Source organism: Oncorhynchus mykiss, chromosome 32 (assembly GCF_013265735.2).
Source record: "Oncorhynchus mykiss isolate Arlee chromosome 32, USDA_OmykA_1.1, whole genome shotgun sequence".
Classification (NCBI taxonomy): domain Eukaryota; kingdom Metazoa; phylum Chordata; class Actinopteri; order Salmoniformes; family Salmonidae; genus Oncorhynchus; species Oncorhynchus mykiss.
In genome coordinates, this window is record NC_050572.1 from 37,147,728 (window position 1) to 37,173,698 (window position 25,971).

The following is a 25,971-nucleotide window of genomic DNA, read 5'->3' on the forward strand; positions in this document are numbered from 1 at the left end:
ACAGTGCAGTGCTGCTACAGTAACAGCCGTTGATGGATATCAGTTGAAACGTCCCTCGCCTGGAGCTGAGTGAGATCCACGTCCCTTTTGAGTTGTTAAAGGTGAATCTGTACTCCTCATTTGCCAGGTTAAGAGTTTGTCGTCGTTGGAATGCGAATGCCGCAGAAAAAAACGGAGCCTCACTTGAAACGAGCATTAATCATGTTCTTCTACTCCTTAGTGCCTACTCAAGAGGGGTGCAGAAAATACCTAAAGCGGCATAAAGTGGAAGGGAAATAGGCCTAGCAGCTACCCCAAGAGCTTTCTCAGCCTTTAATTAGGGCCTGTTTTTTTTCCTTTATGCTTCTGCTTTCTCCTGAGTCTACTTCTTGTGGTGTGTTAGATTTTTTTTTTTTGCAATTTGTTGCTAACTATAGGAGGATAGGAGTAATTATTATCTGATCGGGGATCGGGGCTCCAAATTGAGAATCCATCTTTTTCTTTCCTTCCAAGTCTCACCATGAAACTTTCCTCGGAGGAGTTTCCAACGCAAATATTCATGAAGGGACTAATGATCACTCTGACGCCTCAAAGACTAAAGCTTGATTCTGCCTTTTTCTGTGCAGGATTTCCCCATGACTCCATTGTCAGCTCAGCTACTCTGTGGAAAAAAAAGAAATACCCAGAGTCTCTAAATATAAATCTTTGACCTTTTATTTCCCCATATGTTGCATTGGAAATTATATATATATATGTGTGTTGGTTATATATATAAAAAAAATATCAATTTTTCCTTTTAAATCTTCCTTTTTTCAATTTAATTCTTAGTGCCGGTGGTGGTTTGTCTCTGCTATGTTGTCTTTTTATCCAAGCAGTAGGCAATGTGCATAGGCTTTCTTTAGAAAACCTACAATCATCATGGGGGGGGGGTACCTCGCTGTTTCTCCTGATTAGATATTTGTTTTTATGGCTCAGCGTATATTGCTAATCATGGCTGCTGGTTATTCTCAATGATAGCGAAGCAACATTAAAGCGCACATTGCGGTGTTACTGACCCAAGTGACCCATATGTGAAATGTGTCGTCTCTGGCTTGTATACTGGAAATCTCCAAGATGGAGGTACCCTTTTTCAAAGCTATGGCTTACAATGCCCGAGATGTACCATCTTGTATGAAGGTCTGAGGCAGTGGGTGTGACATCTGCACGTATTGTATTATACCAATGTTATGCATGTGTGCGGGGAACACTTCTTCAGCTTGAAAACCCTGGCAAGTCGATCGAGGCCCTGTCATGTTTGATTGCGAAGCCTGTAGAGAGGTCTGACAGTTGGAAGCTCCGGCTCGCATATGAGAAATGGCTGTCCAGAGGGCTCGGCTTTGAGCTCGCAGAGCGGGAGGGGGGCGTGCAGATCCTGTGAGCTCTAATTTTAAATGCGTTTAACCCAAGGTCAATCATAGAGAGGGGAAACGAGAGGGAGAGCGGGGGATCTAGATAGAAAGAGGGAGAAGAAGCCTTCTCGACACTGTAAATGGTTTCTTCAACTCCTTTGAACTGCTCCAGCTGAAGGGGAGTGCGTCAGCGTTGCACAGAGGGGCTCCCGGGACTTGCGCTGCCTTTTTCGATAGGAGCACTACTTAAAGTGGATGGTGCGAGCTCTCGCAGTGACGTTACTGATGATACCTTTTTAACCTGCCATTTTCATTGCCTATCATTAGCGTTTTAGCTGAAACTCTTACGATTTTACGAAAACCTGACAATGCTTAGTAGAAGACTCATTCTTGGATTTCTTTCCTTGGCATTTACCCATCCATCAAAGGTTCTGCTGTCATGTCACCATGGCTTGCTGTTCTCAGCCATCTGTCCACCTGGGTCACTTCCGTGTCAGTCGTTCTCACTGAGTTATCCTCGGACATCAGCGGCTGTGTTGAGTTGACTTTTTTGACTTCAAAGCCAAGTGAGTGAAAGCAGAGAGATGGGCCTGATAAGATGGCGTCAACAAAAGGAGGCCGGGCCCCAGTTATTTTCCTTAGCCTAATTGCCCTAAACTGCATCTGGGCCTCCAAGCACCATTTTCTCTTCACATTGCTTTATTGTTATGATTAGCATTACCATTAGCCGTTATTACAATGGTAATTACAGTCACTGTTGGAGCCGAAGCAGTTAGCCAGGCCTATTATGAGATGCAATGGTTTACTTGCTCTCTGAGTTGTTTCTCCAGCGGCTTGTGCTAACTTAGTCGACGGAAATTGCTGAACTCTTAGTCGGACACAGTTAATGCCTTGGTGAGGTTATGACTTTCAGAGGCAGATTTGTCTCGATTGTCAGAGGGGGGTTGGCTAACAATGGCGGCTCCTCAAACACCTCATTCGGGGGAATTACATGGTTGGATAGGAGTCGACAGCTCCTCACTGAGACGGATCAAAGCACTAGATTACTCTTCCACACCACAGTGAGGGGGAAAAGACTAGAATATGCATTCAAGATGAGTGTCTAAGATAGGACTGAGTGTGTGTGTGTGTGTACCCCACAAAGAGAAATCCATATGTAGCGTTTGAGAATATGCATGGGCTGCTTGCGAACAGAGATGGTCGCGGCGTAATTGCCACTATTAATGCTTCGTTCTCTCCCCCTTCCCTTAGACCATCTCTCTCTCTCTCTCTTTTCCCGACCAACTCACCTTCAGCGTCTCCCTTTCTGAAATGAAGAAGTTGGCATTCTTAGTGACTGAAGTCATGGCTCTCTGGCAACAATATCCCTCCGTTGTAGATTCAAAAGGTAAACTCTGCTTGATTGCACACTGCGTGGAAAAAAATACTCTGGTGTTCTGATTGAAAGGTGAAATGTGACACAGCCCCTGAAGGAGACTTTAGTCTGTCCAGTTACTGGGTTTAGGAGCCATGGTTCCCAGGAGGTTCCTATGCGACACCGCAACAGGAATAGACCCGGCTTCAGGAATTTTTTAATTACAATACGGTCATTTAGCTGGTGCTCTTATTCAAAGCGACTTACGGTTCAGGCACACATTCAGTAGTTGCGACCCATGCAAGAATCAAAGCCACAACTGTGATGGTGTTGTCACCATGCTCCAGTCATCTGTGCGATTGGAACCTAACCTCAGGAGTGTAGATTCATGTGACCAATAGATCCCAATCTATTACGGTCTCATGACCTCTGGCCTATTAGTTTAGTGCTTATCTGCTATATTTGATGGTCTATTGCATATTTAGTGCATATGTCAAACATCAGTTGTCCTCCCATCTCTTGCTTAATACTGATTTGACCCCTAGCCCTTACCCCCTATGCATTTTGGAAGATCTAAGAGGGATGCAATGTATGCACAAATTCCACCTAGCAGATCAGAGAGCAAAGAGTTATTACCATATTGCTTAGGCCTTCCTTTCCAATCCTCTTGGATCATAAGGGCTAGGAGTCGGAGTCGATTTGGGATGGGGCCGTCTGTCTCACGCTCCCTCTATCTGCAAGTGAGACAAAGTAAGCCGCTGTGGTCCATCAGAAACAGGTTGCTAGGAGACTACTTAGTCGTCTGTATTATTGACTTATGATTCCCCGCCCCCGTCTTCTCTCTTCAGCCTTAGCGGGTTCATCGCTGGAAGTCAAGGCTCGCATTCAAACTCACTTTCTCATTCAATTTTGAACCCATTCCTTCTCTATCCGATCCTTTTATTGGGATTTTACGATTTTAATCTACAGTCGGTTCAGTCTGAAATGCGCCCTCTTAATTATAACTTGGGTACAAAATGAAGCGTGACGAAGTTCAGTGATTTCTTGTTCTGAGTAGGTTTGTCTGACACAAGGTCGGACATACAGTTCTCCCGCTTCTTTAGTCTAGACTCCTGTAAAGAAGTCAAAGGGCTTCTATCTTTGGATAAGCTATTTCTTTGTGGTTTCTGTGTGGAAGGTGTTTCTCTTCAAATAATCTCTATTTTTCTAAGGTTTCTGCATGAAAGGTCTTTCTTTGTAGACTTGCTTTCTGGACTTTCACTGTAGTTTCTGCCTGTAAGCCTAGTTTTGGCAAGGTTGTTTTACTGCAATTTTGGCCTGTGTGCTGATGGATCTTTCACTCTAATCTCTTGAGTGTGAGGGAGATTCACTGTAGATTTAGCTACTTTGTGTTTGGGTTGTTCTGTTTTGGACTGTGGGTTTCTTGTATCTGTTGTCTCTCGTGTGACCCTCTCCTGGCCCTGTCTGTGAACAGCCCCTCTCCTCTGGGTCTCAGCCGCCCTGAGAACACAGCTGCAGCACGGCCGCTTCTCCCCCTGACCCCGCCGTCGAGTGCTCAGGAACAGCTGTTCCCCGTACAGCTCTCCTCGTCTCAGACGGCGCCACTACACCAGGGGCTGCTCACTGCTCTCACCTCGGGCTTAAAGGGGGGGGGAGAGATCTCACACACACACACACACACAGCCACAAAGCGAACAACACCGTTCCAAGACTACCACCACCCCCTGCCTTTTTGTTTTTTTGGGCTAGGGACCAGAGTGCTCTTTGACCCCACTGACTCGACCCTAGGTTCCACCCAGGCTTCAGCCCTAAGATGGGTCATATGAGACCAGACGGCTAGCCAGTCATATGACTAAGATGTGTTGGTTGTAGCCAAAGGCCACCTTCTCTAGTGGCATTAGTCACATCAACAGACGAGAAACAATGCACAGAAACAATGACTCCTTTCTCTTAGGGTTGAATCCTAAGTCCTAGCTTGAGGTCTGTGAGAATAACTCCAATTTTCCCACAAATCTCCTCAATGCATGATTCATTCAGACATATGTGAAAGTAAAGGGCTACGTGCTCACATTTTCACATCCGGATTAAGCCCTTTATAAAAACAGTGGGAGCATTTTGTATTGAATTAGATTTTTTTTCTGAATCATTTTTAATTGAACCATTGTCATACTGGCGTCTTTTCTCCCCTCGTTCTACGATTCATGTTGCTCCTGTGTCTTGGTACTTTGTAAGCCTCTCAACTGCACACCACACACACACACACGCACGCACACACACACCCCTTTTGATTCCTGGAGGCACTGCAAGTGAATGGGCCCTTCAAAACACCACACAGCCAGCCAGCACTCTGCTCTCATTCACCCTCACTCTGTCAGACATTATCCCTGTGCAGCTCTCCTCTGTCATACATTGTGAGGGTTTGCTGCTTCACCTTTGGATATGTCGGACTCACGCCGAGCATGATTGCTAGGGTTTGAGTGTAAGAGAGAGAGAGAACAGAATTATTTGTATTGGTGTGTGTTGAAGAGTGCTACTCTAAATACTACTGTTAAAATGTACTGTGACTGTTTATGCCAGGGAATCATATCCTGAAACCTTTAGCGATCAGCCACCCACCACATCCAAACTCCGACCCAGGCTATCTTTATTCATTCACCCATTTATCTTTTTATTTGGGAGTCTGTGTTTTATTGTACTTTATCTCATGCTGTGCTGTAACTGGGGGTGCATATGGCCCTGAGTGTGTGGTTTTAGCCTTTTAAAGGGAACTGTTATTTGAGTTAATTAGGTTTCCAGTCACCTTTCTTGAGGAGTGGAGCTAGAGGCAGATGGGACCAGGGCCATATGCACTGGGATTTTACTAGCTACCCATGTTCTGCACATGAGTTAGTGTGTGTGTGTGCGCATGTTTCCATATTTATATGGTTAGTGTGCTGCAGATAGAAGGCTAAATATGGCCTCTGCTATCTATTCCAGCAGCTCTGACAAATGTTTGAGTTTAAAAGGAGGCTGCAGCGATGCATGTGCTGTCTAAATCCAAGGCTGTCTCTCACGCTCTCTCACACGCACACGCACGCACACACGTATACTCACACACGGACGGCACGCACACATGCATGACACACAGCGTCATCGTGAGGGCCATCTGGAAGTGAAGTGCACTGCAGTATGAGACACAGCTGGTCTCCAGTGTGTATGCAGACGGTCTGGACCTCTGAGGTGTCTCAGGGCCCCAAACAGGGAGCAAATCGAAGTGACTAAAGTGGTTTGTATGTGTGTGTGTCAGACTACATGTGAACTGTCTTGGTGCTGTGTGACTATTGCGTGTGGCTGCGTGCATTGTTAGGCGCTAGCATTTTGCTGCACCCACTAGAACATCTGCTAAACTGTGTACGTGACCAATAAACTTTGATTTGAAGTGTGTGTTGGGGGAGTTGAGAGTCCCTCTAAAAGTTCCCCCTTATCCTCTGGAGGGAGAGATAGTCATTGGGGACTCTGAGCACTAGGCAGATACTAAATGTAACTGAAAAATTGCCTCAATCTGTTTGCTGTGGGAAACGGCTAGGGGGGGAAAAAAACGGAGAGAGCAAATTGAAAAAATTGCATTGGATAAAGCTGTCACAGTGAATTAGTATCTCTGCAGGAGGGACCCCTGTTATCGGTGTATTTGTAAAATATTCAGGCTTACGCATGTGACAGGGGAATGGTAGGCTAGGAGGAAATGCTGTGGGGAGGTATGAGGTATAAGTGGGAAACTGATGCATTTGGCTGTTTAGAAGTTAGCATGCCATACGGGCTGTGTCACTGACTTCACTACCTCCTAGCTACGCTTAAACATTCAAGGTTTCTTTTTATGGTAGCATAGCTAAGCTAGCTAAGACCTTGACGATACATTCCTGAGGTAGCTGTTTTGGTTTTGAGTCCTTGTTTGGCGTTACTCAGCCTTCAAGTCACAGCACGCTAATGCTAACTAGCTAGCCATCATCATTTGCAGATTGCTCAAGAAATCTTCCACTTTCTCTCTGGAGTACTGACAATAACCCAAACTTTATTACTTGTTTGCATAATAAAGACAATTATAATGTAAAATCAAAATGGGCTAATTGACATTTAGACAACTGACTTAAAAAAAAAATATATATATATATATATATTGGCTTTAGTTAGATGTGACTGATGGTCGGTTCTTAGGTGCAGTCCCTATAACTTGATGAACAAAGTGTCTTGCGTCTTCCTACATGCATAATAGGGGAGTTTTTTGTTGCCTATTTAGAAAGGGAGACCTCTGAAAGTCAGTTGCTAAGTAAAGAGTAAGACTTACTGGAGTCTGGACTGTAAGTGAGCGTAATCGGATTCCCCCATGTGTAGCCAGACCTCACGGCCGTCATGGGACCCTGCACACAGCCTGTGTGTTTGTTTGGGGAAGCGGACCTCAGGGTTACGTTATGCTAGGATGCTAATTGGAACTAGCATAAGCTGGATAATGAGGCCTAATTAGGGTAATGAATTAGTTGTGGAGGAGAGCGTGCTGGAGTGAGGAGGAGAGAACGCCGGACACACACCACATGGGCAGGGCGTCCAGCCGCGGGGATGATGAGTGGGGAGTACAGGGGGCAGTGCTGAGCTCTTCGTGCTTTTTGAGGTCTGTTCGGTTTCTGTTCATTTTTTTACATTTTAATTGCGGTTTTCGACTATTTGGGTTGAATGCTGTAACACAGAATAAAACAATTAATAAAAGTCCCATGATGGTAGTGACTGCTTATAACTTAACTATAATTTATTCACGTTGCTTTGATAAAATATTTCAGTTGTGTACATTACATTTGTTTTATTTGATGACTTGGATAAATAAAAAGTCATCTCATCTCTATAGAGCTGCTGCCTATGCTGTCTGACAAAATCCCTATTTTGTAGTTCAAGGTAAATAAGGCATACTTTTATGGCTGCTGAATACCAACGATCAATCACTTAGATCAAGTATTTTCAGGTAGAGATACCTCACAAAGCAACAGCTGCTCTCTACATCACCTCAACATCTCGCATTCTTCTCTCTCTGTAGCAGGCGTAAAAGAAACCGACCCGACTGGCGCAGCAGTCTAATGCACTGCATCTCAGTGCTAAAGGTGTCACCACAGACCCTAGTTCGATTCCAGGCTGTATCACAACCATCAGTGATTGGGGCGGCGAACAACAGGGCGGTGCACAATTGGCACAGCGTCGTTAGGGTTTGGCCGGGGTAGGCCGTCATTGTAAATAATGTATTCTTAACTGACTTGCCCAGTTAAATAAAGGATAAATAAAGAAAAAAGTGGATGCACAATGGATTATGGTCATTGTAGTTAATTACCACGTTTTATGCCCTAAACTATGTATAACATTGGCCTGTTGGAAACTACAACTCCCTACTACATCGCACAGTTCAGGCTGGATCTGATTGGTCTATAGAGAAACTATGCAATGTGCACACAGGCAGAGCTCACAGGAGAGAGAAAAAAAGCAACACAATGGAATTCAAATAATTGATCCGACTTGAGTCAGTTGTTTAAATACCCCAAAATAACCAACATTTTGGTTAAGCCCCAGCACTAACCAGGGTTGAGGGTTACGGGGACGTATGCGCATGCACACTCAAAAACACACACACTATTACAGCCACACGTATATGGACACCGATAATCGTTCTTATGCAGACACACACCAACATATGTCCCTGATATACAGCACACAAGTACACTGCCTGTCTTAATCAGTCACATCGGCCTCACTCACAGGCACTCACACCATATGTTCAGTCTTAATCACTCCTACACCTATAAGCCTGTATACTAATTAGCTTTCTCAAACATGCACACACGTTCTGACTGCATCACTCATTTGCCTTTTAATAATACACTATCGCGCGCGCTCTCTTTCGCTCGCTCGCGCGCACACACACACACACCTCCCACGGTCTCCAGGTCTGACCGGAGTTTACAGCTAGCTCCCAGGCCTGACGCACTATATCACAGTGGCCATAATCCTCCATTTTGCGGTGTTACTTCCATCCCCTCTCATTGTTACGATTAAGCCACACAGCTTCAGTCCTCACCGTCTTTGTGTCTTCAGACTGACAAAAAAATATCCCAGCCCCCTTCGGGCAATTCACGCGCACGCAGCGCATACACACACGGTAATTACACACGCAGCGCATACACACACACGGTAATTACACACGCAGCACACACACACACACACACACGGTAATTACACACGCAGCGCGCACACACACTGGGAGAGAGACTAGAGATCTCTTAGGCTAATGTGACAACAGCCTCATGAAAGTCCTTAATTGGATCCTTTTCTCGGTGTTTTTGGAGAACATCGATGTTTGCGGTTTTGTGTTTTCATCACTTTAGAACGAGCGGGCCCGGAGGGAGGGTTTGCTCTAGCTAGAGTCTGTCGGATACCCATACTGCTTCAGGCCTGACGGCAGTGCACCGCTGGCGTCTTGCCCAGGCAAGCCCCCCTCCCTGGCTAATGGAGGACTAAGGAAGGATCTTTGTTTCGGAAAGAGTTTCTTAAAAAAAAAAAAAAAAATGAACATATTTTTTTTTTTTTTTTTTTTTTACTGTGGTGATTTATTTATTTTTTGTGCGTCTGGATTAAGTTCAGAACTCATGGAATTAAGTCACCCTACTAAGTGGAGGCACGAAACGGTGGTTGCCATGGCAACTGTTGAAAGTTGTTCTTGGTGGGTCCGCATGAGAGGGTCACCTAATTGCATCAGACCTGTGAAACACACACACACACACACACACACACACACACACACACACACACACACACAAATTATTTAATTAGGGCTTATTTTCAGTTCCTCTGATCTGAATCATATTTCCTCGGGATTGTGGGATGTTGGCTTTATTTACCAATGTTTTCACTCAAGGCACGACGCCCCTTACCAATAGCCTACTCATATGCTGCCCCGTTCTCTTTTTTTCTCCCTCTCTCATAGTCTTTCTCTTTATCTATCTCTCTTACACACACACACACACACACACACACAGCCTGTGGGCTCCTCTGTTCGCTCAGCAGTGGGTTTCCTCAGCAGCTCAAGGTCAGCAGGATGACAAAGCTCTGCTGCTGTTACAGAGGAAAAGGAAAATGGGATGGAGAAAGGAGAGTGGGCTCTACTGTACCCCTCAGCCAGTGACCAGTGACCCTGCTAAGTGCCCCAGCAAGCCGGCTGAAGGGGCAAGCAGTGGATAAGTCGGGTCTGGGCCACTCCTCTCTGGCTTTCACGGAGACGTGATAGAAGAGATGGAGGGTAGAACCCCACAAGATGCAGAGCTGTACAAGACGTGAATAAATTGTCACCTTGAGAAAGAGATTATATATCATCTCTATATATAATCTCTCTCTCAAGGTGACAATTTATTCACTTCTTGTACAGCTCTGCATCTTGTGGAATCTACACCATTATCTGCAGACATGGACCCATCAGTCAGTTGTCATAATCTGACACTAGCTGTCATTACTGTTTAGGACATTATTATAACAGTGTTGGGCAGTCCTTGCTTCTGGATGCTGATCCTTGATCAGTTTTGTGTTAAATTCACCTTACTGGTTATTAAATTTAACTAATGTAAAACTGGTGACCCCCAAGCTGATCCTAGATCTGTATCTACAACCAACTTGTACCTGTAGCATTCAAACCTCTGTCGTTAAGAGGCACCAGAGCCAGTTGCCTGCCTGTCTGGCTGCAGATCTGTCTTATCTAGCTGGATCTCTGTGTCTAGTATTTTATTAGGATCACCATTTGGCTCCAGCTGCAGCTCCTCTTCCTGGGGTTTACATAAAACATGACATTACACATAGCGTTGAGGCCGTGGCTAAGGGATAAAGAGATTGTGCCCGCACCCTTCCCCCGCCCGCTCCTCCGGAAAACTTTCTTCAAGCCAGTCACTGGGACGGCATTCCAACTTGGAATGGGGGGAGGTTTTAATGGGTGGAATAGTAGAGAACAATTTGAGGTTTACTCAGTACCAGTGCAAATACCATGGTACTGCTATATCGACACTCAATCATTATGGTACTTTTTAATGGTAAGTTTACGAACATATATTATGTACTGTAAATATAATTGAAGCTTGTATCTCATTTATTGTAAATTGTGAAATAAGAAAATACTATTAGTATTTACCTGGCTAAAAGAGAAGGAATATCATCTATTGTTTACAGGAAACTCATTCAACAATTGTAGATTAACTTGTGTGGCGAAAGGACTGATGGGTTGAAATATACTTCTCCCGTGTGCAAAGAAACTCCAGGGTTGATATTAATTAACAATCATTTTGACCAGAATGCACCATCGAGAGCATTCTGACCGGTTGCATTACTGCCTGGTATGGCAACAGCTCAGCATCTGACCGTAAGGCGCTATAGAGGGTCGTCACTGGGGTAAAGCTTCCTGCCATCCAGGACCTCTGTACTAGGCTGTGTCAGAGGAAGGCCCAAACAATTGTCAGGCTCCAGCCATCCTAGTCATAGGCTGTTCCCTCTGCTACCGCACGGCAAACTCTACCGGAGCACCAAGTCTATGTCCAAGAAGCTTCTAAACAGCTTCTACCCTGAAGCTGAGACTCCTGAACATCTAATCAAATGGCTACCCAGACTATTTGCATTCCCCCCCCTCTTTTACACCGCTGCTACTCTGTTATCTATGCATAGTCACTTGAATAACTCTACCTACATGGACAGATTACCTCGACAAACCGGTGCCCCTGCACATTAACTCTGTGCTGGTACCCCCTGTATATAGTCTCGCTATTGTTTATTATACTGCTGCTCTTTAATTACTTGTTCCTTTCATTTCTTATTCGTATTTTTTAAACTGCATTGTTGGTTAGGGGCTTGTAGGTAAGCAACCTGTGAACCTGTTGTATTCGACACATGACTCAAATTTGATTTTGAAATAGCCCTTACACTACAAATTTACAGTAGTGAGTGCATACATTTTCATACTATCTTCGTACCGGACCCCCGTGGTAGTCGAACCCACAACCCTGTACAATGCTCTACCACCTGAGCAACACGAGAGTCTCGCCACGATATCAGCATATATGGCACCAGGGCGATACACCGCTGCTTAGAACGTTGGGCTGGCCAGAGGTGGAACGTAGCAAAACACAGATACCAGTCCCGTGTAGCTCAGTTGGTAGAGCACAGGGGGTCCCGTGTCTAATAATGTCACTGAGTGCCTACGGATACAAACAGGCAGTCTGGCGATTTTGTTTTCTTCCATGTTCTTCTTAGCTGCTGAGTTACATGCAGCCAAATTCGGATACACAACTCTGTATCCGTAGCCACTCAGTAAAAACATTAGACAATTCCAGCTGAAGGACAGAACCACATAAAAATGAAATCGTACGTAACATTTAAGAGACGGGTACAGAACTACATACAGTGCATGTAAAATAGAAGGCACACTTTCACATTCTTATGAGTACATCGATGCGTGGATTACTAACGGCTACACCGCAAATCGTCAATTTTTGTGAGTTGTTTACTGTTACAATTGCAGGTCCTGCTCCTAATCTCTAAGAACCAATTTGTTCTGTGAACACGAGCGACAATCTCACATTAGGAATCACCTGTGTCCTTGGTTCTCCCGTGTTTTGACGTCCGTACTATTCATAACAATAATAATGTGATTCTTAGATGCGACTGAATGGAAACGACAATGGAAATGCAACCTTTACTCCAGCTAAGGCTTCAACCACAGTTTTCACCCTAGCGAGCGTGCCATTTCAGCTCATAAATTAGCTATAGACGGAGTTTCCTCCGCACTAAGTCTTCAATTGAATCCTTCACTTCAACAACCGTGTTGGGAGTTTTTCTCCGGCTAGAAATTCAATTTAATCCTTCACTTTTAGCTACGTGCGTGGACTTTTTTTTTATAGATCCATCACTCCATTCAACAAATTGAAATGCATAGAAATGAACTAAAACCAAACAGTCGCTGTTTTAGTTTACTGACCAACATCTGTAAGCTAAAACCAGACTATCATATCTATGGTGCAGTGCATCCCTTACTCTGAGGCTTTGCTTTACAAATGCTTTCTCTGAGCAGGCTCTGATATCCCGATGCCAAGGGCACACCTTATCTTTAACCCAAAAACCAGATGTGCTCGGGAGAGAGACGCTACAGCTATTTAGGTCAGAGTTTGTCTCATTGATATTTTCTGGCATTAAGGCAGAGAGGGGCGGGGGGAGGCAGCACTTTACAGGGAGACAGCTGGTGCAGAAATATGTGTGCGGTCCCGTCTGTCTCCATCGGCAGGTGATGGAATGCCAATGCTTGGGTGTGCAGCTGTCGTCCGCTACTCAGCTCCTGGCCACCGAGGTGTGTGTGTGTGTGATGCATGTTATGTGCTAATAACTATGTTATATATGGGAGTTTCAGCACTGACTAGTGCGGTGCGCTGGCTAATTAGTTATTGGCTTGTGTGTGTGGGCGAGAGTGAATGGCTGTGTGTGCATGTGCTTTGAATCCCAGCAGTAGACTTGCCCTGGCTGTTGCCCTCTGCATCTTAGGTGAGCCTATATGTGATGTGAACACACACACACACACACACACACACTTCTGTTAGTGTCAGTAAATGGCCATCCCACTGCATACTGGGTGTTTCCACTCTCATGCCATTATGAATGGGGTGAGGGATAGAGAGAATGACTGGGTCCCTTCACCCCATCTAGACCGTGCTAAATGAGAAATGATTTTCTGCCTCTCCACTCTTTTAACCTCCTAAACCCGAAGGACTTGTCTTTAGACCGCTCACACTCCCTCGCAAGTTCTGCAGTAGTAGCGGCAGGTAGCCTAGTGGTTAGAGCGTTGGGCCAGTGAACGAAAGGTTGCAGGTTCGAATCCCCGCGCTGACGAGGTTAAAAATCTGTCGTTCTGCCCTTGAACAAGGAGGTTAACCCACCATTCCTAGGCCGTCATTGTAAATAAGAATTTGTTTTTAAACTGACTTGCCTGGTTAAATAAATAATGGGAGGGAGAGAGGAAGGAGAAAGGGAATAGAGGAGAGTTGAAAAGCACTTTGTGACAACCGATGACGAGAAAGGGGCTTTTATAAATGTGATTTAAGAGAAAATGGGACAAAGGCAATGGGAGAATCTCAAATGCATTTCCTTGATCCCACACATCCTCTTCTCTCCCCACCTCTTTCTCAAAACCAATTGGATGAGAAGGCCAGAGTGGAGGGACCTCCTGACCTTCTCATCCAATGGGTTTTGGGAAAGAGGCGAGGAGAGAAGGGGAATCAAGGAAATGCAATTGAGATACTCCCGATGACAGGAGAGGGAGAAGAGAGTCTTTCTCCTGGGCCTAGTAGAGGTTAAATCCCCAGTAAACTGCTGTCTGTGTGAAATAGGAAAACATCTTCATATTATCCTCCCATCTGTGTACCTACTCTCTCTGCCACCCTGAGTGTGTGAATTCACTCGGGTGTGTACACACCGCTCCTGCTCTCTGGAGCACACATGCATACACACACACACACACATTAAGCAGACACCGCAGCAGAAGCTTGCCTCTTGGTAGCAGGTGTCAGTCAGCTCATTACCCCTGGCAGGGTTGATCATTCTGTTAGAATAGCAATAAGGCACACTTCACTGGAGAGGAGTGGGATGGAGGGAGCAAGCGGGAGATGAGGAATGGCACTGCAGTGAGAAACCCTAGGAAAATGTGTGTTGGTAATGGAGAGATGTCTGTCCGTACCTGTATATGATTGATGGAGCTGAGGGACTTGCTGTATACTGGGGTGTGTGATCTTTTCTGTCAGTTTATTCAGTTCAGTACGGTGAGCTTAGCTCGTCCTGTGTAGACAAAGTATTCACATCCCACAACATTTTGTTGTTAAAGCCTGAATTTAAAATGTATTAAATGTAGCTTTTTTTGTGTGTCACTGGCCTAAACACTACACCCCAGGTCAAAGTGGAATGTTTTTTTTATATTTATTTTATTTTTTTATACAAATTAATAATTAAAAAAATGCAACTGATGTCTTCAGTCAATCAGTATTCAACCCCTTTTAAGGCAAGCCTAAATAAGTTCAGGAGTAAACATTTCCTTAGAGTCAATCCATGCAACTTGTGACTTGCTGTGTGCAATTGGGTTTAACAATGGTTGTTGAATGTCTACCTCATCTCCTGTGTCCCCCACAATTATCTGTGAGGTCCCTCAGTCGAGCAGATCATTTCAAACACAGATTCAACCACAGTCCAGGGAGGTTTTCCAATGCCTCACAAAGAAGGGCACCTATTGGTAGCTATGTAAAAAAATGACATTGAATATCTCTTTGAGCATGCTGAAGTTATTAAATTACACTTTGGAGGGTGTATCAATACATCCAGTCACTACAAAGGTACAGGCGTCCTTCCTAACTCAGTTTCCGGAGTAAGGAAGGAAATCACTCAGATTTCCTCATGAGGCCAATGGTGGCTTTAAAACAGTTAAGAGTTTAATGGCTGTGATAGGAGACAACTAAGGATGACTGAACATTGTAGTTACCCCACAATACTAACCTAATTGACAGAGGGAAAAGAAGGAAGCCTGTACAGAATAAAAACATCCTGTTTGCAACAAGACACTAAAGTAATTCTGCAAAAATCTGGCAAAGGAATTAACTTTTTGTCCTGAATACAATGTGTTATGTTTGGGGCAAATCCAATACAACACATTACTGAGTACCACTGTCCATATTTTCAAGCATAGTGGTGGCTGCATCATGTTATGGGTATACTTATCATTAAGGACTAGAGTTGTTCATGATAAAAATGTAAAGGAATGTAGCTAAGTACAGGTAGCAGGACAATAACATAAAACACAAGGCCAAATCTACACTGGAGTTGCTTACCAAGACAACAGTGAATGTTCCTGAGTGGCCGAGTTATAGTTTTGACTTAAATCTACTTCCAAGTCTATGGCAAGACCTGAAAAAGGGTGTCTAGCAATGATCAACAACCAATTTGACAGGGCTTGAAGAATTTTTAAAAGAATAATGGACGCCCAATCCATGTGTGGAAATCTCATAGTCAAGGGGTATGAATACTTTCTGAAGGCACTGTATGTTTGGTCCTGACTGTGTACGACAATAGGAGATAAACCTGACAGACTCTACTTTGTGTGTGTGTGTGATGTACCGTACTGACCGTGTGTGACGTGTACTGACCATGTATGTTTTGTGTTTCTGCACAGATACGACTACAGAGAGATGCTACACAACTCCACTTTCTGCCTGGTGCCCCGGGGCAGACGCCTGGGATCCTTTCGCTTCCTGGAGGCGCTGCAAGTGAGTGGGCCCACACACACACACAGATTGACTCTACGATACTTGGAGGCACTGCAGTTCAGTGGGCTTCGACCAACACACACCTTTTTTTAATATCCCAGCACCTGTGCTGTTGGGCTGGGAATGGACAGGGACGATATATCATCATCACGATACATACACTACTGTTCAAAACGTTTGGGGTCACTTAGAAATGTCCTTGTTTTTAAAAGAAAAGATCATTCTATGTCCATTTTTAAATTAACATCAAATTTATCAGAAATACAGTGTATACATTGCAACTGACTATTGTAGCTGGAAACGGCTGATTTTTGTTTTAAAGGGAATATATAGGCGCACAGATCAGTAACCATTGCTCTTGTGTTCCAATGGCACGTTGTGTTAGCTAAGTTCCTCTGTCCAGTGAAAGCTAGCATCCCAGAATCGCCTCTTCACTGTTAAAGTTGAGACTGGCGTTTTGCCGATGTGCCACTCAGGAGACCAACTTTCTTTTTTTTTTTTTTTTGCACTGCAAGTGCATTTTACTCCCACCCACCCACTCCATTTCATCTCCTCCCCGTATCACAGAACCCTTACACTCTCTTATATTCTCTTATATTCACACTTCATTACCACACTTGTAAGTGCACACGTACTCCCACTCCAAACGTCTCCTCAAAGTATTGGCCAACCACAGAACACTCACACAGAACACTCACACACTCATAACTGCTCCTATACCACATGTTTACCACACACTTTTAAGCACACTTCCTCCCGCTCCATATGCACTTTCCATACACCACTCAACTGCTACACACTTTTGCCCTTCAGTCTCACCCTACAGCTGCATGCTGCGTAACCTTTACCTCACACCTGTCGCACACTTCCTCACTGAGTGCACTTACTCCCACCTCCAACTCTATCTACTATCACGCTCTGAAGTGCTCTGTCATCACCCCTAATATTGGTGCACACTTCTCCACAGAAAGTATACACCCTCTCCTCTCTCCTACGCGTTCACTGACTCACCACTGAGGCTGGCTCTCCACTCTTCTAGAAAGGAGACGGTGTGTGAGAGAGAACACTTTTGAAAGCCCTGTCTTGTGTATCTCTGTCTTTAGGCAGCCTGTGTGCCTGTGATGCTGAGTAACGGCTGGGAGCTGCCCTTCTCTGAGATCATCAACTGGAACACGGCGGCCGTCATCGGGGACGAGAGGCTCCTGTTGCAGGTACGACACACACACACACACGGCACGTTGGTTCTCCCTGTTTGTTAACTGATTGATGACTGTCATTGATTGGTCAGAGAGTCCACTCACTGGGTCTCTCGGACCAGGGTTTGGGGTCATTAAAGGCACACATGAAACGGGCATTTTGTTATTGGACAAGATCAGTTGGCCCCTCCCTGTTTCCTCCCTCGACCCCCCCCCCCCCCCCCCCCCCCCCCCCCGCTGACTGATTGACCATGGTGCGTTGTCTTACTACATCGCTACACCCCCCCCCCCCCCATCCTCTTCCTGCCGTCATCCCCCCTCTCTCTCTAACCGTGTCCCCCTTCCTCACATCCAGATCCCATCCACGGTGCGCTCCATCCATCAGGATAAGATCCTAGCTCTGAGGCAGCAGACCCAGTTCCTTTGGGAGGCCTACTTCTCCTCTGTGGAGAAGATTGTGCTGACCACTCTGGAGGTGAGAGACAGACACATGCGCACACACACCATAAAACACTGAAAGACAGACATACAGAACAACAGACACACACATGTATAACCAGTTGCGATTTTAGCATGTAAATCTTGGTGGGGCAATCCCGCAAAATTATTTTAGATACATGCCAGCAAAGCCACTACACAACACTAAACAATACATTAATTGCACTATAACGGTGACAAATGGTACCCACAAACTGTTAGGACCTACATAAAGCTGTCCCAACAGCAGAGCTTTCTTTTCAGCACCATGGAGTGATTCCTTACCACTGCTACACCTTGTTATCAGAGGCGCCTTGTCTGACAGCGAAACAGTTCATTCAGCCTCATTTACTGGCTTTTTAAAAAACATAGCTGATATGGCTGACTTGCTTAAACCAATGTGGTTTCAACTGATAATTGAGATGTGCAAACTATGGCATAAGAGAACAACGGGCAGATAAGAGGCAGTCCGTCATTTCGATTAAGCCTTAATGAGCGAGCCAGGACGGATGTATTCAATATAACTATTTGTTCAGCACTTTTGAAATGTACAGCGACATAATTCACAACTTGGTCCGTTCTTACAGTATTCTTCCTGTACACCAAGTCAGAACCGTAGGATAGATGAAGGGGGCATATAAGCAGACAATGAAAGCTCTTATAATATTTGATGATTACATTTCTCTAAAACAGGCTATAGACTACATGTGCACCACCAAGTCAGAACTGTAGGCTAAGTTATGGAGGGGAAAGGGACCAAATAATTAGGGTGAGGCACATGCTACTATCAACTTACTACACAACATACACTTAGTATTACTTTAGCTACAGCATACATATTTCCCTGGCATATTACATAATTTATGCAGCAGCATACAAGACATTTTTGGACTCCCCTTGTGCTGTGCTCACTTGAACAGGAAGGTGGTGCGGCGGTCCTTTGTGGGCAAATTTTGTCATCAAACTTTGTCATCAGTCTGGCATTGTTTGGCTTTATGGTGCTTTCAAAGGGGGGGGGGGACACGAGGTCGAATCATGACTTCAGTGATCTTCAGGTTGGAGCTCTAGAAAGAGGCCTGAGTGGTGTTTTTTTGCCTGAGTTCCCAGTTGTCTTGAACTCACTGAAGTCTGAGATTTCCCAGTTCTGAGTTTCCAGTTGTTTTGAACACGGCAGAAATCATGCTGGATTGACAGCATAGCTAATGTATTCAACCTTTTCTGGCCCATAGTGTTGCATATGAATTTTTATCCTTTTAAGTTTGGAGAAGAGACCCTTAAACCCAGACTTGGACCACATACACTCTCCACTGAATAGCAGGCTAGGGATTTCTTTGCAAAGCTTGCAGTTAGCCACTGATTCCTTCCAAACCACTCATTGTTGAATTTACGATTTCCAACTTGTTGTGTAATATTTGTCCAATGGCAGATGAGCACCGATATGTTTTATCTATAATTTATCTTCGTATGACAAGGGTTGAAAAATATTTGCCAGTAGATTGTTGACTTGATTTGTGATGACTGCTTGCTAGCTAAGATTTTTAAAGTATGATGCTGATTTGATCAGTCCAATCAAATCTACAGTAAATATAACGTCAGTGTTTGTGTGTGTGTAAGTGTGTGTGTGCACACACACACACACATCAAATCAAATGTATTTATATAGCCCTTCGTACATCAGCTGATATCTCAAAGTGCTGTACAGAAACCCAGCCTAAAACCCCAAACAGCAATAATCGGTATCAGCGTTGTACCAGTCAAAAGTTTGGACACACCTACTCATTCCAGGGTTTTTCTTTATTTTTACTATTTTCTACATTGTAGAATAATAGCGAATACATAAACTATGAAATAACACATGTGGAATCATGTAGTAACCAAAAAGTGGTAAATCGATTTTAGATTCTACAAAGTAGCCACCCTTTGCCTTTGACAGCTTTGCGCACAAAGTATTTGGCTGTAATTGTAATGTTGCAGGCTGGCCAACCATCCTCCTGGAGATTCCAGGAGAGCTTCTGGGTGTGCAGGCTTTTGCTCCAGCCATGCTCAAACAAACCACATAAAATCAGCTGCTTAACAGTATCTTGATAAAGCAGAAAGGGGGATTCCTAGTCAGTTGTGCAACTGAATGCATTCAACTGAAATGTGTATTCCGCATTTAACCCAACCCCTCTAAATCAGAGAGGTGCGCGGGGCTGCCATAATAGTCTTCGGCGCCTGACCGGGTGTGTTTGAGCAGGGCTGGAATAAAAGCCTGCAAACCCAGTAGCTCCAGATGGAGGGTTGACAGACCATGTTTTATACAGTAGCCTATCAGTGCAGTATTTTACTTGGGGGGGTTTAATGGCAGGAGATATAATACATGAGATTAGAGACCAGCAGCCTTCTATCGTCAATACCAATGATTTAATAATGGTTATTTTGTGAAGTGGTTCCTTGCAGCATACAACACAATTTGTCACCTTTTTGACCCATGGTGTTAGACTTATTTTTTTTTTTTGGGGGGGGGGGGGGGGGGGGACAAGTAACTTGTGCTTTCGGACAAGTAAAACGTCTGTCCGACTTGGGAAAGGACAAGTGGCTAAAAAAGCGAATGTCAAGCGCTGCTTTCTTTCTCCGTCACCTCTATCAATATCTCTCTTCTTCTTCTCTCTTAGCCTCACTGCAATCTCTCGGTTTATTCCCAAGTCTCTGTCTCATGCTAGACTTACCTTATGCCAGCCAGCCTTGCACACAGACCCCTCACACTACAGTTTCAAATGGGTCCCCCTTACCACTCTGAGCACAAGATGTTGGCACACACAAATGCACTCAGCTCCTTGCTCTTCTTTTTTTTCATCTCCATCCAGTATTTTCCACAACTAGTCAAATGTATTCCACCCATCTGACTTAACCTCCTGAGCAACCAGTAAACATTCCATGCATCCATTTTGCTGTTACGGTGTTAGGAGTGCATGCGATGCATACATGTGTCACGTAAAGAGAGCAAGGGTTGAGGAAATAGGGAATGTTTTTCCTAAACAAATGAGGGATTTCAGTAAGAGAGCATTTCAGTCAGAAATGGCTGTAGTTTCGTTGCAGCTTCAGCAACACGGAAAGCACGAGAAACACTATTCTGTAGTGATCGCTGCAGCAGGGAGGAGAGGGAGACGATGGGTGCTAGTCCCACAGTCACTCGCTGTCTTTTTTTTTTACACAGCCCAGCAAGTCTGAGCCCGGCCTGGCAAAGTCAAATCAATTTGTGGTCGGACTCCCTCTCGTCATTTGTGTGTCCTAATTATTTTGTCAAACAGGGAGCTTAAAGCATCAGACAAGCTCCGTGCATATAGATTATTTGATTAAAACACATAGGATGAGTCTGTATAGATGGAAAAATATACTCTTTTTTTTTGTCGGACAGCCCTAATGTCTTTTCAACGTCTTTTCAATGCTCATAGTTCACAGTGTACACAATGGCATTGCACCAATCTCAAATGTATCCATTTTCTACACAGCCTTGGCACTAAACCAACCGCTTGCCCCACAATCTCACCCATATCTCCATTCTGGGGATTCATGCTAGCCTCCCACCAACCTGGTGGATATCTCTAGTCTGTCCCGCCAATCACCTTTTATCTCTACTAGTCTCAACCAGGGTTCGCTGCTATCTCTCACACACACACACACACACACACACACACACACACACACACGTCTCCATACGTCTCAGTGTCTGGGCCCCGGCTTGGCGGTGATACCCAGACCTAACTGTGCTGAGGGGGGATTGTAACACGGCACAGCCCGGTGACTTAGCCGTGTTGTTTTATGTGGCGAATGTGTTCAAGTTAGAAATGAGGGCTAAACGGGTAAGCCAGAGCTAAAAGAGTAAGAGAGATTTGGTGGGGGGTTAGAGGGGTGACATATGTAAATGGCGTTGCCTTGGCAGCCCCGAGATAACGAGTGCCATGGTTTATTCATTCGGCGGTGTCTCACTCTCAGCTGCAGATCTAGGCCGATATACACACACACACACACACACCCATCTCTCTCGACAGATTTAATCTCCTCACATACACTCACTCCCTGTCATCCTCTCCCGACTTCACACACAAACCAGCGTCTGTGTGTGGCGGGCGGCTCATTTGGCAAGTGAGTAAACAAGCGAGAGAACAAGCCCAACCAATCAAGTTGCGTTTCCTGTCAGAACGTTGAGATTGTTTCGACCAATCACAAAGCCAATGGAGCCTTCCCTGTTTCCGCCACATCCCGGCACACCTATTAAACGCACCTGTTAAATGAAATTAGTGTTTCCAAAAGAGAGTGGATTCATGTATCATCCTCCTAATTTGCTAATTGTAGCTGTTGGGAGGCTACATTGTGTCGTCATCATGCTCGGCCATGACTCTCAAGGGGAAGGATTTCAACCATGCAAGAAAAATAGCCCCCCCCCCCCCATAAGGTGTTAAGGCCCCAGTTTTAAGTTCGTGACAGCATTTTATTGAGAGGCTTAAAGATTCCAAGTTAATCTGTTGGGTGGAGGTAAATTCTTATCGACTGCCCTGAGGAGCCGTAGCAGCGGAAAACTGCCTCTGTCGTTTCTTTCCCCCCGCCTTCGCAGATTCATTTTTATCGCTTTGTCAATATTATTACAGTATTGCACACAGCCGTGATTGCATGGATCTCCAATTACTCAAGCAAAAAGCAAAGTGACCTTTTAAAAAAAACAACAAAAAAACAGATTGAACAACATCCCATGGATCGGTGGGGTCTGTGAGGGGACACACTTTAAAACACACACTTTCTGTCTTCAGGTTTGTATACCGTTGTATTTAACATTTGTGTGACTGTCGTCGTCTATCAGTGCTTTGTTACTTGTCGTGTTTTATTTTTGTGGACCCCAGGAAGAGTAGCTGCTGCTACTGCAGAAGCATACGGGGATCCTAACAAACCAACAAAGACCCCTCCAGCGGTATTATTACTTCCCGTCTCGAGTCGCCCCTGTCGCTTTCTATCTACAACCACCCGAGACGTTTCACATTGTTGCCAAGCCAACGGCCAAGTCACCCCGCCGCCTAGTCCACCACCATAGGATTCGATAGAGAGCCATAAAACACGGCGGCAAACCTATCTGTTTTTACGGAAAGCAATTTAGCCCTTGCTCAAGGGCACAGTGGTAATATCTCTTTCTTGCGTGCCTCAATAACACAGCAGAAGCAAATTGCATCTCCCCCCTCAGAGAAAGCAACGGGGAAATGGCCCGTCCAGTATTGGTGTTTGGATGTGAGTGACTGGTCTATTTGTGTAGGGAATGAATGAGTGGACTCCTCATTGGAGCGACTGGTGTTTTCACTAAAGCATCACTGGTTTGTTCGGGTGTGTGAAGTATGTTTTGGGCATAGCTTCTATTTGAGTGACTGACGGGTGTCCGTACTCGTACTGTATCACAGATACAGTGCCTTGCGAAAGTATTCGGCCCCCTTGAACTTTGCGACATTTCAGGCTTCAAACATAAAGATATAAAACTGTATTTTTTTGAGAAGAATCAACAACAAGTGGGACACAATCATGAAGTGGAACGACATTTATTGGATATTTCAAACTTTTTTAACAAATCAAAAACTGAAAAATTGGGCGTGCAAAATTATTCAGTCCCCTTAAGTTAATACTTTGTAGCGCCACCTTTTGCTGCGATTACAGCTGTAAGTCGCTTGGGGTATGTCTCTATCAGTTTTGCAAATCGAGAGACTGACATTTTTTCCCATTCCTCCTTGCAAAACAGCTCGAGCTCAGTGAGGTTGGATGGAGAGCATTTGTGAACAGCAGTTTTCAGTTCTTTCCACAGATTCTCGATTGGATTCAGGTCTGGACTTTGACTGGCCATTCTAACACCTGGATATGTTTATTTTTGAACCATTCCATTGTAGATGTTGCTTTATGTTTTGGATCATTGTCTTGTTGGAAGACAAATCTCCGTCCCAGTCTCAGGTATTTTGCAGACTCCATCAGGTTTTCTTCCAGAATGGTCCTGTATTTGGCTCCATCCATCTTCCCATCAATTTTAACCATCTTCCCTGTCCCTGCTGCAGAAAATCAGGCCCAAACCATGATGCTGCCACCACCATGTTTGACAGTGGGGATGGTGTGTTCAGGGTGATGAGCTGTGTTGCTTTTACGCCAAACATAACGTTTTGCATTGTTGCCAAAAAGTTCAAATTTGGTTTCATCTGACCAGAGCACCTTCTTCCACATGTTTGGTGTGTCTCCCAGGTGGCTTGTGGCAAACTTTAAACAACACTTTTTATGGATATCTTTAAGAAATGGCTTTCTTCTTGCCACTCTTCCATAAAGGCCAGATTTGTGCAATATACGACTGATTGTTGTCCTATGGACAGAGTCTCCCACCTCAGCTGTAGATCTCTGCAGTTCATCCAGAGTGATCATGGGCCTCTTGGCTGCATCTCTGATCAGTCTTCTCCTTGTATGAGCTGAAAGTTTAGAGGGACGGCCAGGTTTTGGTAGATTTGCAATGGTCTGATACTCCTTCCATTTCAATATTATCGCTTGCACAGTGCTCCTTGGGATGTTTAAAGCTTGGGAAATCTTTTTGTATCCAAATCCGGCTTTAAACTTCTTCACGACAGTATCTCGGACCTGCCTGGTGTGTTCCTTGTTCTTCATGATGCTCTCTGCGCTTTTAACGGACCTCTGAGACTATCACAGTGCAGGTGCATTTATACGGAGACTTGATTACACACAGGTGGATTGTATTTATCATCATTAGTCATTTAGGTCAATATTGGATCATTCAGAGATCCTCACTGAACTTCTGGAGAGAGTTTGCTGCACTGAAAGTAAAGGGGCTGAATAATTTTGCACGCCCAATTTTTCAGTTTTTGATTTGTTAAAAAAGTTTGAAATATCCAATAAATGTCGTTCCACTTCATGATTGTGTCCCACTTGTTGTTGATTCTTCACAAAAAAATACAGTTTTATATCTTTATGTTTGAAGCCTGAAATGTGGCAAAAGGTCGCAAAGTTCAAGGGGGCCGAATACTTTCGCAAGGCACTGTATATTTGGATGTCTTGTATGTACCGCAGAAGTCTCAGTGTTACGTGGCTGAAACGTTTTCGAGCCTTGCAAATAGAAATCAAGTCATGCGGTTGATTATTACCCTGTCGCCATCTGTAGTTGAAACATGTTCAGTCGCCGACAGGGCTCTCCAACCCTGTTCCTGGAGAGCTACAGTACACTCCTGTAGGTTTTCGTTTCAACCCCAGTTGTTACTCACCTGATTCAGTTTATCAACCAGCTAATTCTGGATTGGGGTTGGAGTGTGAACCTGCAAGACGGTCGCTCTCCAGGAACAGGGTTGCAGAGGCCTGGTTTACTGCATTATACAGCGATCTTCAACACATTCAACACATGGTTCACTCTACTGGACACACCCACCACCACATTTAATTAATAATATAGACACTAGGGTTATCTGTTTTGAGTGACTGGTGTTTAGTGTCTATATATGAATGTTTTTTGTTTGGTTTAACCTCCAACCATCCGCTCTTGCCCTCAGATCATCCAGGACCGGGTGCTGCAGCAGGAGTCCAGGAGCACCTTGATGTGGAACAGCCACCCCGGGGGGCTCTTCGCCCTCCCACAGTACTCTGCCCACCTGGGAGACTTCCCCTTCTACTACGCCACCCTAGGTGAGTACTCCTCTCAATCGACCAATCGATCACATGTATTTATGTGGCCTTTTCACACCAGCAGTTGTGACAGTCCTTTTACAGTTACCTGGTCTAGACCCCAAAGGGCAAGCACAAGCAGAAAGACATGGGCTAGGAAAAAAACCTCACCACCTCCATCGCATTCATTGCATGGTAGAACCAGTCGTTCAGTATCTGTGCAACAGCTGTCCTTTATCCAAGACTTCTTGAGCTATAGATCTATTAGGGCTACACATGGAAAGTTACCTTGCTCAAAGTTGCCTCACCTAGAATATATCAACTCATTATGTGTTTGGTTAAGTAGGACGTACTACGTACATACAATCTTTTGTTATGGGTCGAGTCCTTGTGTCTTAAACATCGCTCTTATCCTATAATATATACTAGCTACTAGCTCCCCTTCAAACATCCTTGAAATGAGAAACCGTTGTTTCCAGAACCTTGACTGCCAGCCGTGACAGTCTTAAACAACTATGTAGCTGACACGCACGCTGTCCCACCTTATCAATTGACTTGTTACAGCGGCTATAACACACCAT

At 44.6% G+C, this 25,971-nt stretch overlaps 1 protein-coding gene across 1 annotated transcript in view; it reads left to right on the plus strand.

Moving 5' to 3' along the window:
* LOC110487634 (exostosin-1b-like) overlaps positions 1 to 25,971 on the plus strand; it is a 95,943-nt gene that overhangs the window by 47,895 nt on the left and 22,077 nt on the right. The window contains exons 2-5 of the mRNA XM_036971037.1: positions 15,965 to 16,058; positions 17,162 to 17,269; positions 17,610 to 17,729; positions 25,279 to 25,411. Of these exons, the coding sequence (XP_036826932.1) occupies positions 15,965 to 16,058; positions 17,162 to 17,269; positions 17,610 to 17,729; positions 25,279 to 25,411 (455 nt within the window). The remainder of the gene's footprint in view (positions 1 to 15,964; positions 16,059 to 17,161; positions 17,270 to 17,609; positions 17,730 to 25,278; positions 25,412 to 25,971) is intronic.